Source organism: Cuculus canorus, chromosome 2, assembly GCF_017976375.1.
Source record: "Cuculus canorus isolate bCucCan1 chromosome 2, bCucCan1.pri, whole genome shotgun sequence".
Taxonomy (NCBI): domain Eukaryota; kingdom Metazoa; phylum Chordata; class Aves; order Cuculiformes; family Cuculidae; genus Cuculus; species Cuculus canorus.
In genome coordinates, this window is record NC_071402.1 from 161709276 (window position 1) to 161723819 (window position 14544).

General features: G+C 51.2%; 1 protein-coding gene across 6 annotated transcripts in view; it reads left to right on the plus strand.

Moving 5' to 3' along the window:
- The window catches only part of SMARCD3 (SWI/SNF related, matrix associated, actin dependent regulator of chromatin, subfamily d, member 3), a 73662-nt gene that overhangs the window by 15596 nt on the left and 43522 nt on the right, over window positions 1-14544 (plus strand). Inside the window, exon 1 of one of the 6 annotated variants that reach the window (XM_009563686.2) lies at window positions 5268-5438. The exons of 2 other annotated variants lie outside the window; for them this stretch is intronic. In XM_009563686.2, coding sequence (XP_009561981.1) covers window positions 5361-5438 — 78 coding nt within the window. In that variant the 5' untranslated portion in view covers window positions 5268-5360. Of the gene's footprint in view, window positions 1-5267; window positions 5439-5921; window positions 6469-8512; window positions 12315-14190; window positions 14532-14544 lie in introns of those variants that run through there. 3 more of the 6 variants (XM_054058434.1, XM_054058437.1, XM_054058433.1) reach the window with 3 other exon arrangements.

Sequence of the window (14544 nt, forward strand, 5' to 3'; positions counted from 1 at the left end):
CTCCCAGCATACCTGTAGCCCCTCCAAACCATATGCCACTGGGAAATTTAGTCTGCATGTTCTCTAGTTCATTATCCATACTGTTAATGAGAATATTGAATGATTCTGAATTCAGGAACAAGGGGCCAGTTTGTTAGAATCATAGAATCCTGGAATGGTTTGGGCTGGAAGGGACCTCAAAGCCCATCCAGTTCCAATCCCTGCCATGGGCACAAGACACCTCCCGCTGGATCATGTTGCTCAAAGCCCCGTCCAGCCTGGCCTTGAACACCTCCAGGGGTGGGGCAGCCATCACTGCTCTGGACAACCTGTGCCAGGGCCTCACCACCCTCATGGAAAAACATTTCTTCTTAAGATCTCATCTCAGTCTCTCCTCTTTCAGCTGAAAACCGTTCCCCTCATCCTATCCCTGCACTCCTTGATGAAGACCCCTTCCCCAGCTATCCTGTAGGCAATAAGAATAAGCAGAGCCTTAATCTTGGGATATTTTCTATCTGGTTTCTGCTAGGTTTTCTGTGCCATATTGCATGCATTCCAGAACTCTGGGGAATGGTTCAAATTCCAGAGAACAGCGCGCTACTGACTGAGCTGGCTGCAAGGAACCATGGCTCTTCAGGGCACCCAGCACCTTTGGGTGCTTCTCCAATTACCCCCAGATCAAAAAGGTTCACTTTTCCTAAAACAGACCCTTGGTTTGTATCTTCTCTAACCTGTCATAATTTAAACATCTGAAACACTTGACTCATAGCATGGAAGTAAACCCAAACCCCACAAACTTGTGGGAAAAAAGGTGGCCTCTTGGAGCCCCAGGGGATAGGGAAGACGAATGTCTGCCTTCCTTTGAAGTAAAATAGGCTGGAAGCAGTGTGTGAAGGGAGAGTGGAGGGATGAGAAGAGGCCCGGGAGCACACTCAGCCTCCAAGCCTGGCAAAAGGAGACAGCATTGCAGAGCAATCCCGTGCCGCTGGCATCGGCTGTACCAGAACTGGCTGGGAGCTACAGGGTCCTTCCAGTAGCTTGGGAATGCTTGGGCTGAACTGGGCACTGTAAAGAACACAAACACTTATTTTCCACACGTGCGAGAAAAATAACTTAACTTAAAGCTAAATTATATTATTTTTCCTCTTAATTTGGGAGAAGACATCCCTGCACTGCAATCTTCACCCTTCTGTGCAAATGAGTTGTGCACCAGTTTTCCTTGAGTCTTTTGGGGAGTGGAAGAATTGCAGAGAACGGGTTCTGATCCCATGAAGGTGATGCTGGGCAAGCTCCTGCCATCCGTGCTGGATTTTCCATGTGCAAGCAAAAGAGCTGTAGGGGCTGGTACTGGAACTGGTGCTTTTTAACATCTCTGTTGCTGACATGGACAATGGGGTTGAGGGGACACTCAGCCAGTTTGCCAGATGGCACTGAGCTGTATGGTGTATTCAACATGCTGAAGGGAAGGGCTGCCAAGGATGGCATCCAGAGGGAAAGGATGGCATCCAGAGTGAAGGGGTAGTATCCAGAAAGGATGGTTTCCAGGAGCACCTGGACAGGCTGGAGCTGTGGGCCCATATGAACCTTATGAAGTACAAGGCCAGGTGCAAGGTGTTGCACCTGGGTCAGGGCAATCCTCAGCACAAACACAGGCTGGGTGAAGAATGAGTTGGGAGCAGTCTTGAGGAGAAGCACTTCGGGTGCTGGGGGAGGAGAAACTCAACATGAGCTGGCAATGTGCACTCACAGCCCACAAACCAACCGAGTGCTGGGCTGCATCCAAAGCCATGGGACCAACAGGGAGGGAGGGGATTCTGCCCTTCAGACTCCGCTCTGGTGAGACCCACCTACATGCAGCTCACAGTGCGAAGGAGACATAGAGCTGCTAGAGGGTGTCCAGAGGAGGCCACGGAGATGATGGGAGGGCTGGAGCACCTCCCATATGAGGACAAGCTGAGAGTTGGGGTTGTTCAGCCTGGAAAAGACTGCGAGGAGACCTTAGAGCAGCTTCCAGTGCTGAAAGGGGCTCCAGGAAAGCTGGGGAGGGGCTCTTGATCAGGAAGTGCAGCGATAGGGCTCGGGAGAACGGTTTTGAGCAGAAAGACGGGAGATTGAGATGAAACCCTAAGGCGAAATGGTCTCCTGTGAGGGCAGGGAGGCCCTGGCCCAGGTTGCCCAGAGCAGTGGTGGCTGCCCCATCCCCGGAGGTGTTCTAGGCCAGGCTGGATGGGGCTTCGAGCCCTTGACCCAGTAGGAAGTGTCCCTGCCCATGGCAGGGGCTGGGACCGGACGGGCTTTGACCGGTGTCGGGCCGGGCGACGTGGAAGGGGTTAAAGCCACTACCACCCGCACGTCCCCGCTGCGCAGCTCCCAACTCGCTCGGGAGCCGGGCTGCGCATGCGCGCCGTAGCCGTCGCGCTCGGTTCCCTTCGGCCCTGCTCGGCCCGGCTCAGCCCCCTTCGGCCGCGCTCGGTCACGTTCGGCCCGCCCCGTCCCTCCGCCCTCCGCCGCCCGGGGCCGGGGCTGCCGACAGCCCTGCCCGTGCCGGGCGCGGCGCTGCATTCGGTGCCGCTGGAGCTGCCGGAGCGCGGGGGGATACGAGGGGGGACTGCGCGCCGCGACGCCGCCCGGAGCCTTGGGGGAGCGGCCCCGTGTGCGGAGGAACATCCCGGCGTGTGGCGGCGGGATGATGGGGGGGGAAATCTACCCTGGGGGAGGGAACAGCCCCACGTGTATGAGGTGCAGGGTCTGGGCTGCGGGCGCTGCCCTCTGTGTGGGGGTGCAGGGCTCAGCTGTGGGCGCTGCCCTCCGTGTGGGGGTGCAGGGCTCAGCTGTGGGCGCCGCCCTCCGTGTGTGGGGTGCAGGGCTCAGCTGTGGGCGCCGCCCTCCGTGTGTGGGGTGCAGGGCTCAGCTGTGGGCGCCGCCCTCCGTGTGTGGGGTGCAGGGCTCAGCTGTGGGCGCCGCCCTCCGTGTGTGGGGTGCAGGGCTCAGCTGTGGGCGCTGCCCTCCGTGTGTGCGGTGCAGGGCTCAGCTGTGGGCGCTGCCCTCCTTGTGTGGGGTGCAGCGGCTGGGGTATGTCTGGCCAGCTGCCTGCCTGGGCTGTTCTGCAGCGCGTTGCTGTGATCCAGAGTGGGCTGCGAGCTCCCCATTAAGCCATGTTGTGCCGTGAGGGTGGGGGCATGGTTCCCCTAAGGAATGGGGTTGGCAACAAGCCCATATTGGTGACCCCAGTGCTGGTGCTGCCCTGGCTAGTTGAATAGCCGATAGTTGTTTGGTCACTACAGAAAATGCCTGTCATCTTGCCGGGACCAGGGAAAGGGCTCACAAGGAGGGAGCCAATGTTTCCATGTGCATCTGGGAGCTAAGAAAAAGTTGGAGATGCCTCAATTGACAGACATGCTGATATGGAATCATGGAATCATTTGGGTCGGAAAAGACTCTGAAGATGGAGTTCATCCCCTGGGCTGACACTGCCAGCTCCGTCACATAGGTAGCAATGTGGTTCTGGACTGCAGGTGCCTGAGAGGAGATTGAGATGGGATCTTAGGAAGAAATGTTTCACTGTGAGGGTGGGAAGGCCATGGCCCAGGTTGCCCAGAGTAGTGGTGGCTGTCCCATCCCTGGAGGTGTTCAAGGCCAGGTTGGATGGTGCTTGGAGCCCCTGATGCAGTGGGAGGTACCTGTGCCCATGGCAGGGGGTTGGAACTGGATGGGCTTTGTGGTCCCTTCAAACACAGACCATCCTGTGATTCCATGATTCTATCATTCTATGCAGTATGGATCAACTGGAACCTCGGGAGCCACTGGGTGCTGCATGAGGCCATGCTGCTTTGCTTGGTGTGTTCCTTCTCCGGGACTGGAAGAGCGAGGGGGAACCAATAGCAATGCCCGCACTCCCAAAATGTCTGTGGTGCCTATGGCCACCTAGGAGTGCTTGGATTGGGGTCATCCAAAAAACCTGCGGGGCTGATGACTTCATCTCCAAGTGCAAAGCGCTGGATGCTGTTCACAGCTCACTCTCTGCTGCTGGCTAATGCTGGGGCTCTCCTGTGTTCGTTCTTGCTACAACTGAGGGCAGAACTGTGTTTATTGCTGGTTCTCTCCCGTTTGCAGCCTCACCAGCACATCTGCAGACCCTAGACAGGAATTCCAATTCCAAGCAGAGAGATGGAACAAACCCCCTTGTAACCTGGCAACGCTCTGCTGTGGTGTTGGGCAGCCTGGGAAGCATCAGCCCCGCTGAGGCACAGGCACAGGAGGAGCCGTTGGTGCACATCACTGCCCCGGCCACTGCTGCCTGCGCTGCCATTACGGAGGAGCCGGCGCTGCAGAATGGCCGCCATGCCGTGGGCTGCGCTAGCCCGTGGCCAGCCAGGGCCACTGCAGCAGCGAGCGATCACGGAGGGGTCAATCTGCCACTTTCCACCCTTTCCCCGTGTGGCCGGTGGGCTCCCCGCTCCCAGCAGGATCCCGAAATGATGCGCGTTGTCCCGTGGGGCTTTGTGTGGCGAGCAGGGAGCTGCAGCTGCCAGACTGCAGCTGTGGTGGCCATGATCCGTCTGTGGCTGTCGGTCATCTGGGGTCTCCAATGAATCCATCACGGCTGTACCCACACATCCTGAGAGCAGAGGAGCAGCAGGCACGGAAAGCCCATGGGCTTTGTGCCGCCATGCTGCCCCCCCCGCCCCTTCCTCCCGCTGTTCCCGTACTCCTTCTGTCCCCTCGCTCTCCCACACTGTCCCTCTCTGTTCCCAGCCTCCCGCCGCCTCCTCTTTCTCCCTCTTGTCTAAAGGGGTTGGTTCCCAGTCTCGCATGCTGGAAATGCTGCCAGCGAACGCTACTCTGCGCTGCCGGTCCCCTCCCTGGGGAAAAGGCCTGGAAATGCAGTGCAGGAGGAGCAGCGGGAGCGAGGGAAAACCATTGTTTCTCCCCGCTCGCCTGCTTTATTTTCTAATGGGAAAACGCTCTCCGTGAGGCACCGAGTTCCCGTGGCTGCGGGAGTTGCCCCCTCCCCCTTGCCCCACAATTCCCAATCCGTAGAGCAGCTCAAGGAGAGGGAAAAGCCGAGTCGTGTTTTCAGTTTGCCTCCTGCTTATCTCCGCTGTTTGGACAGCGAGGTTTAAAGCGCTGGATTTTCTGTCCCTACAGAGTAAACAGCCGGCACCCGGCAGCAGGAACTATTTCTGGCTTATCGGTGGAGGAATGCAGCATCCGCGGCCTCACCAGCGTGGGCCATCGCGAAGGCCCTGAAGGGGCCCCCTCCCCACTCCGCTATTAGAAGTGTGAGAGCCCAGCAGGACTCAGAGGGGAGAGTTGGAGAAAAAGGCAGAAAAGGGAAAGAAAGAGGAAGAGAGAGAGTGAGAGAGGCTGAGCAGACCCCGATGGCTACAGACGAAGTTACAGGAGGGGCTCGCAAAGCTACGAAAAGCAAACTTTTTGAGTTTCTGGTCCATGGGGTGGTGAGTCGGGAAAGTTAGTGAGCTGGCTGGCTCTGAATAGAGGGATGAGTGGAAGCTGGAGGCTCTGCTGGGCTGGAGCAGCTCCTGCCGTGTGCTCCTGGGGCGCTGGCAACCGCCTTGCCAGGAGGACACCGGGGTCTGCAAAGCCACCAGAATCTGCATGGATTCGTTGACGATGTCGGCTTGCGTCTGGGGGGATGTGTGCTGTGGTTTGTGCTTTGATTCTCCATGAATGGCGAATAGCCGTGCTTTCAAGCCTGGTCGTGGTGCAGAATCTGCTCTGGAGCTGACCCAGATGGGCTTATAGGACACTTTGTTCTGTAATCAAACTTGTGTTTTGAGAAACAATTCCAGTGAAAGCCTGAGGAAGCCTGGTGGTGCTGCCTCTGGTTCTTGTCTCCAGTCTTGGCTCTTGTGTGTCCGCTGGCTACTTAACAGGTGACTTTCAGGGGCTTGGAGAGATTAGCTCCGCGGATCTGTAATGAGTGATGGGACCTCGTCCACGAGGGAATTCCAGGGTGCCAGGCTTAATTAAACCAATTCTTCAGGTCCTTAAAACATTTCCAGATTTTGTTTAAGGATCTGGTCTGTGATCTCCATTTAAGGGGAAATGTTCTCTCTGCTCTGCTGCCATGGGAGAGAATGTTCTTCAAATGACTCTGGTGGTGACGAGCAGTCACCACGTAGAACATTTGGATTTTTGCTGTTGGTACACATTTGACAAGGAGAAGACTTAAAGAGCCCCAAGGAATGCAAATGTTGTCTGGATACCAGTAGTTCTGAGGGTTCTTCCTCCTGATGATTCTGGCACCGCCTCTGATATTTTTTTGAAGACGTCAGGTGGGGGCTGTTGTGCAAAAATCACAGAAATCCATGGAGCCTCCCGGCTGGCTCCTAAGTTGTCTCTGTAATTCAAGCTTACTCCAGATGTGTAGGATCTAGCATGTGTCCTGCAGATCCTGGATGTGATAGGACTTGTGAAGCTGAGGACTCTTGGGTGGCATCCAGTGTTCGGGAGCAGAGCGAACAGGTGATGTGGTACCAGTGGGCGGGAACAGCGTGTCAGGTGGGCGTTGGATGCACAGGGATGCTCAAGGAGCAGGCGGGCAGGTCTGTAGTGGTGGTTTTGGTGTGGCCACATGTGTTCGCTGAGGCCGTTGGGCTCAGGGTGGCTGTGGGCAGAACCATGGGCACACTGGGAGGGCTGGGCGGAGGGCATACTTTTACCTTTACCAAGGTTTCTGTTGAAATTTGTGCATCAGTGGTCCTCTGTTAGTGTCAAGAAGAACAGCAGAAATAGTTATGTGAATTTGCTTCTGCTGTGTGTAGCTAGACTTTGTATGAAAGCAGCGTGCTGGCCTCTGAAACATAAGGGTTCTTGATTTATACCAGAATGAATATAGCAGCACTAATTTCCATCACTTATTTAGATGCTGGAGAAATCTGCCTTTCCAGCCCTGGGAGTGGGACCTCACGTGTATCTCTGTGTTGGCCTAGAATATCTGCGGTTTAGTCAGCTTCCCACCGCCTGTTAGTGAGGCTAGGTCTTCTTGGCCATTGTTCTGTTTCCTGACCATCTCGCGTATGACCCTCTCGTTCTCTCCAGGACGATCTCCTTTGGTTCTGCTTCTGCTTCCTTGTTTGTTCTTTCCATAAGTTCCCTCCTTATCTCAGGTTAGTTTCACCAAAGTGCAGGTTGGAGTGGTCACTTTTCCATCACTTAAAAACAATTTAGAAGTTCTAACTCCATTTGCTCTCCTCAGGTCCCATATCCCACTGAACCCGGATGTGCTGTCACTGCCAATACCTCTTGTTTGCATAGTGCTGGTATCCAGTCTTATTGCTATCCAAATGTGTTAGCATCCAAATTGATTCCTTGAAAAATTTGCAAACCTGACTGGAATTTCTGGGAGCCAGATTCTGCAGTAATCTCAGGGAAAATCTCTTCAAATTACTAATTTTTTATTTTATCTATGATAACATTATTTGATTTGGTCCTAGTGACTGCTTTTTCCTTTTGTTTCCTCTCCCTCTAGGTGGGACAAGGTAAACAGAGGTAGAATGTTGTGGGAAAATGTTTCACCACGTGAACCCTGAAATGAACAGGATAATTTTGTGGCATTTCCTAACGGCAATTGGCTTCTGGATTCACTTGATCTTTCTGGAAACACACTCGCTAAGGTCACTTTGCCCTTTGCTCTTGTTCACTGGATCTTGCCTTTGTTCTTTTCCATGTTGACAGCTTCGAAGATGCCATCTCTCTCATTTGTCCCAGACAAATGGGATGGATACCTCTTAAGGGTGGAATCTCCCAATGGTTAAAACCTCAAGTGTAGTACGTCACTTTGTTCTCCTTCAGCTGAAGTTCTTGGTCATTTGTTACCCCTCTAGTTAGCGGTTCTTCTTTTAGATAGGTTCGTTTTCTTCCAGTTATTTGTTTTTTTCTGTTTCTTTTACTCCTGTTCTGTTTCACCAGGGTCTTTCATGTTGGCTCTGTGAGAAGAGAGAATTTTGTTTCCCTACAAAGGCTTCGTTCTTGACTTTGTCCTTTTTTTCGTTGTTCCTCTCTGCTCTATTTCTTGGAGTATTATGGATAAGTATAACTTTAATCATCACATTTGTGTTGATTTATCTCATTATCAATGTGTTTCCTACTGTCCAGTAGTGAATTTGAGGCTGCCTCTGTGGCATCTCCCTCTGGGTCTCCAGCTCTTGCCTTAAATTTTGTTGACCCAATCCAAGTTATTCATCTTCCTTTCTTGGTCTCCCCATCCTCTGGACTTGTCACAGCCTTCTTGCCAGTTGGATGCCTTCAGTGGAGGTTACCTTTGCCTCCCTTTTTTTTATTTCCTTTTCTTTTCATTTCCTTTTCTTTCGTTCCCTCTTTCCGTTCCCTCTTTCCGTTCCCTCTTTCCGTTCCCTCTTATTCATTCCCTTTTTTTCATTCCCTTTTTTTCCCCCCTTACTCAGGTGGGGATGTTCCCATGGAGCCTTGGAAGCAGGAGCCATGGGCAGGTCTCATCAGAGCTCTTGGCTGGACGTATCTCCTCTCCTGACGTAGTTGCAGCAGCCTTCTCCTAGTGCCTTGTGCTGTCACCTTGCCTGGGTCACATGAGAAGCTGCTGAGACCTCCATTTTCTTCTCCTTTGTTCTGACCCTTTTAACCAGCTTCCATGTCCTTTTTCTGTTCCTGCTTTATCTTCCTTCCACAACCAATCTACTTGCCTTCTGTGCACTGGATGCACCTGTAAAGGTCTGTCCTGTTCTTAACCATCGGCATATCTGTATTTACAATAGACCTGCTGTCAGTTCCAATCACCTTCTCTTCCCACAGTGATCTCGTTCTTTGTCCTCTGTGCTGTGCTTGGGAAGATCTTCCTGTCAATGCAAGTCCTTATCCATATTTATTTTCTGCCAATATGTGTTTTTTCATACTTCCTGGTAATCTCTGCAGTTTAATGTCAGTTATACATCAAGGCTGCTAATTTATACAAACCTGCACATCACTTATGTGACCCCTTTGCCTGTCCTTGGTTGTCTCTCTGTCTGGTTATCCACCTCTAAAATCTGGTCATAGCATTTCATGGTAAATACATAAACCATGTTCTGTGAAATGGCATTTTTGTAGGAATGATGTGGCCAGCAGGAGCAGTGAAGGGATTGTGTCTCTGGACTCAGCACCGATGAGGCTGCACCTCAAATCCTGGGTTCTGTTTTAGGCCCCTTGGTACAAGAAAGACTTTGAGGGGCTGGAGCGCATCTGGAAAAGGGAACGGAGCTGCGGAAAGGTCTGGAGCCCAAGGATCTTGGGAGGGGCTGAGGGCGCTGCAGCTGTTTAGCCTGGAGAAGAGGAGGCTGAGGGGAGACCTCATCACTCTCTGCAACTCCCTGAAAGGAGGTTGTGGTGAGGTGGATGCTGGTCCCTTCTCCCAAGTAACAAGCAATAGGACAAGAGGAAATGGCTTCAAGTTGTGCCAGGGGTGGTTTAGATTGGATATTAAGAGATATTCTTTCACAGAAAGAGTTGTGAAGCCCTGGAAGAGGCTGCCCAGGGCAGTGGTGGAGTCTCCATCCCTGGAGGAGTTCACAGAACATGTGGCTGTAGCACTTTGGGATGGGGCTCAGTTGGCACAGTGGGTTTGGGCTGACAGTTGGACTGGATGATCTGAGAGGTCTTTTCCAACCTCAGTGATTCCATGATTCTATGATTTCATCCAGTGAAGGAAACGTGCCATCCTGACAACAAAGATTTAATATAGTGGTAAATAACTCGCGGCCAGTTTTAAAGCAGACAAAGAGACCAGCCTGTTGCCCCAAAGCTGGGTGTGCAGTGTCTGATAGATCCATCTGTGATCTGGAAAGGGGATGAGCAGTGGATTTCATAAACCAATCCTGCATCTCCACATACGTGTCTGAGATTTAAATTAACTGTAACCATTCCAGAGGCTTAGATGTGACCGTGGGCTCCCCTGTGCATAGCAGCAGCCACGGGTGCTAAGGATGAGAACTATTTGCCTGGATAAGAAACGGGGCAGAGATAACTGAGCAATTTTAAATCCGTGGGTTGTACTTACTAGATTTTCTGATTTTGGTTGTCTGTGTGACAGTAAAAAGCGGGACAACTCAGGGGCAGTCATAGCGGGGGCCTGTGGGACATGGTGAGTGAGTGTTGGGGGATTTATGATATCTGAGGGTGGAGACTTGTCAGGAAAGCTGTGAAACGGCTGTCGCTGAAGGCTCTCTAGCACTGTTTAAGGAGGTGAACATCTGTGAAAGATGATGGAGATACTGATGATCCCTTTTTGAAACGGGAAGGACTGGATGACCTCAAAGACTTGTGTTTCAGTATATTACAAAAATTATATTTGTTTTATTGGAATGGGAAGAACAAAAAAACTCCCTGGATCGAATGGTGATCCATTTGAAAGGGATAAACGTGATTGTTTCTTCTAGCCAGTCACCACCTTACAGAGGTCACCTTTGGAAGCAGCAAGGTCAATGATGATATTAGGGTTGGAAAAAATAGAACTTTGCTAATGACAAATACCCACTAATTTTTGTATTATCAAATACACTCTTGCCAGGGCATAAAGCAGCTGACACTTGAAAGGCCGGGAAAAAGCCTCCTGAGCTGTTGAGTTTGGGCAGTTCATTCTGCTCCTCTCACACAGTGTGGTCTGCGTGGTTCTGTGCTAGGACATGGGCAGGGAACAGGCTGTGGAGCGGAGCTGCCCATGTTATTTCCTGTTGGGTTTAACAGGGAGATGTTGAGTGAGTGTAGGGCAGAATGGAGAAATTAAGGGACCTTACCCCAGTGAAGAATTGGAGTGGGAAGGCACCTGCAGAAGTCTGGTAGAGTGAAGGCATTGCGCAGCATTCAGCATGGAAGTAAGCTGCCAGGAGAGGTGAAAGGTGTGCACGTTCCTGACTTCAGACTCATTGCAGGCTGACAAACAGACAAATGTTTGCCGTAATTAAGAGAAGAGAATTCTATTACTTCCGGATAGACTTTAGGAGAGGTTGATGTGATGTTTTGCAGAGGGGCTTGTGAAAAAAAATGGAGGTACTTTCTGAGAAAACCTCAATCTAGTGATGAATAGAGGTGTGCAGACATAATAGTCTGTGAGGAGTTTGAACTGCTCCTCTGCTGTTTGAAGGAGAATTACTGTGGGCATATGAGAGCAGTCACACTGGAGCACTGAGCCCAGTGTCCCCGGCTGCAGGGAGTGGTGGGAGATTGCATGGAGGTGTAGGAACAAGGCACAAACCTCATGATGCTTCATAGAATCATGGAATCACAGAATGGTCTGCATTGGAATGGACTACAAAGCCCATATAGTTCCAACCCCCTGCGATGGGCAGGGACGCCTTCTACTGGATCGAGGGGCTCCAAGCCCCATCCGGCCTGGCCTTGAACACCTCCAGGGATGGGGCATTCTCTGGGCGGCTTGTACTGGTGCCTCACCACCCTCACAATAAAGAATTTCTTCATAATGTCTAATCTAAATCTCCTTCTTTTGGCTTAAAAACTGTTGCCTCTCATCCTTCATCCAAATGATCTGTGCTTTGTAGCTCTGGAGCTTTCCAACCCTAAGCTGGTCGCGATGTGTTGTACCTCTAGATGGACTTTATTTACGTGGGTGAGCTTGCTGCTGTCTTCCTGAACCTGTGTAAAAACTTTCAGCATCCACAGTGTTTTGTGTTGGGAATTTTTGCAGTGTATTTCACATAAAGGAGGGCCGAATCCTGCCGGCTGCTGTCTCATCCTTGTGAGGGAGGTCCTGATGTTACCTCTGTCTTCCCAATGCAGTGCTTTTTTTGGAGCAAAGGGGTGCATTCTGGTAGTTCCTCACCCAAAATCCATTCCATACATGATATCACAGCAGTGGAGGTGACCAGATCTATTAGAACAAGCTAGCTGAGGGATGCTTCTTCCAAGTAACAAATTGTGCCAGTGGAGTTTTAGATTGGATATTAGAAAAAGTTTCTTTATGAAAGAGTGGTGAAGAACTGGAAAAGGCTACCCAGAGCAATGTTGGAGTCTTCGTCTCTGGAGGTGTTCACAGAATGTGCAGATGTGGCACTTCAAGGCATGGCTTAGTTGTCATGCTGATGTTGGACTGATGGTTGGACTGGATGATCTGGGAGGTCTTTTCCAACCTTAATGATTCCATGATTCTATGATGAAATATGATATAGAGGGTTTGCTGGCTTCAATCACAAGGGTTGGTTTGTTTTTCCTTGGTTGCATCCCAGTGCTTTTTTTGAGGTTTGGTTATTCTGATCCATGAATGGACATGCATGAAACAGGAGCGTGATCGCTGAACTTCATCTCGTGTTGCCATTCACGGTTCTGTAAACAGGATGTTTTTTAAGGTAAAAATTTTGGAATTGTTGCAAACATTTCTTAAAATGAGATGGAACCTGGAACCTTGACTCTAGGATGTGGGAGTTTTTGGGAGGTGGAAGAAGGTAAATGTGGTAGACAGGCATGAAGAATTGCAATACAGATGTTGCTGCTTAATAAATCTCTGAAAGATTCATAGTCATGAAAAAAAGAACTCACATGAGGAAACATCTATAGTTAAGGAGGGGAGGCATCTGCATTGTTTTTCTGTGTACTCTGTATTTTTCCATTTTGGAACAACACCTTTGTCTGGGAAACCATTGGTGTGGTCAGGAACCCGTTACTATCAGATAACATTAGTACACTCTCAACTTCCAAACTGTCCCAGATACTCCTAGCGACCCACTCCTACCTCCAGCTAGCAACTGGCATCTCCTCTTCCTTATGTTTGTGCCTACAGAAATCAGAAGCTGCTGTAATGCCTGGATGTGAGATGTTGCTAGCCAAGGTGGCTTCTATGTCTAGTTAAAAAAAGATGCTGTTCCTCTCTCCTTGTTGTTCCTCTTCAAATCCATCAGCTCTCTGTTAACAAGAAGCCCATGAGTGCTCCCTGCATGCCAGAGCCCTACTGTGTGGTGCTGCAATGGACAGGGTCTGTGCCGTCAGTGCAGCTCAGTGCTGTATTCCCTGGCAGTGGCTCCATGCCCTCTCTGCATCCATTTACAAGGGATGCTTTGCTTTGCTGGACACTTTCTTTTCCTTCCACCTATCTGTTCTCCAGGTGATTTTCCTCTCTCCAGTATTCCCAGACAGGAATCCTCCATTTTCCTGCTCTGGCATTTTGACTGTGACGATGTTGATGTCCCTGGAGAAAAAACTCTGCAGAGATGCAGAAAAGCAGCACTCTGGTGCTGGCTCATTTCAGCTGTCAGACTGGAGCGGTTCCCTTGAGGGACACTGAAGAGGAAACGGGAGGAGGCAGTCCTCTGCTTGACAGGAGGTCAAGCAAGGAAGAGAGTAGGAAAGCCAAGTGTGTGGCTTGAGAGATGGCAGGGAAGGTGGTGAAGAGTGCCCTGGCAGCAGTGTTTGTGCTGGCTGTATGCTTGGCTTTGGAAGACGCAGCCTGGTAGTGGTGGGCTGTGAGTGGGAACACGGTTAGTTGGCAGAATTCTTAGGGACCAGCCCACATCCATGAGGTATCAGTTGGGTGCCTTTCTCTGTGTGCCATGCTGTCTGGCCTTGCCCAGCTTCTGCCAACAGCTCTGCTCTGCTCCATGCTTCATCTTCTCAGAGCTGTAAGAATTTGTATTTAGCTGATTTATTCCTGATGGTTTGTGGTGGGTTTACCCTCTGTCTGGTAATGTGTATGAAGTCATGCAGAGTAAAACATGCATACAGAATCCGTGGAGGAAAATAGGGGACAGGACCATGCGCAGGACAGAGCTGGGGGCCCGGGGTAGGTGGTTTTCCAGGAAGGAGGGTGTGTTGCACTGCAGCATTTACTATGGATTATAAATGTTCAGGACAGGTTCCATCCCTCTGAGGAGGAGGGGAGAGGTGGATCCCGACCCACAGGCAGGGGCACCTCCACCATCTCTCCCGAAAGACTTTGCACTGTTGTCATACTCCAGTGTCATGACTTGGCTATTGTGAAAAACTGAGTGTATTCTCTGTCCCCAGCTAGTCCTGCATATGTGTCTTGAGAGCAAAACCCACTTCTTGATTAGGGAGGGTGCTGCTTGTGTGTTCTGTGTTTATAAATATTTAGCTGGAGAAGGCATCTCTGTATCTTGGGTGGCTGGCAGGCAGGGAGGGGGCAGCTGCACAGTGAGCAGTGTTGTATCTGTGGGGCTATTGGACATGGGAACGTGGGAAGGGAGGGGAAGGTATGGGGTGGATGAGGGTGAGATTGAGTGTGTTTCTGCTTGACATGGTGCTCCAGGCTGGAGCACCTCCTGTATGAGGACAAGCTGAGAGAGTTGGGGTTGTGCAGCCTGGAGAAGAGAGGGCTCAGGGGAGACCTTAGGGCAGCTTCCAGTATGAAAAGGGGCTCCAGGAAGGCTGGAGGAGGGGCTCTTGATCAGGGAGTGCAGGGATAGGATGAGGGGGAATGGTGTTGGTCTGAAAGAGGGGAGATTGAAATGAGATCTTCGGGAGAAGCATTTTCCTGTGAGTGTGGGGAGGCCCTGGCCCAGGTTTTCCAGAGAAGTGGTGGTTGCCCCACCCCTGGAGGTGTTCAAAGCCAGGTGGGAATGGGGC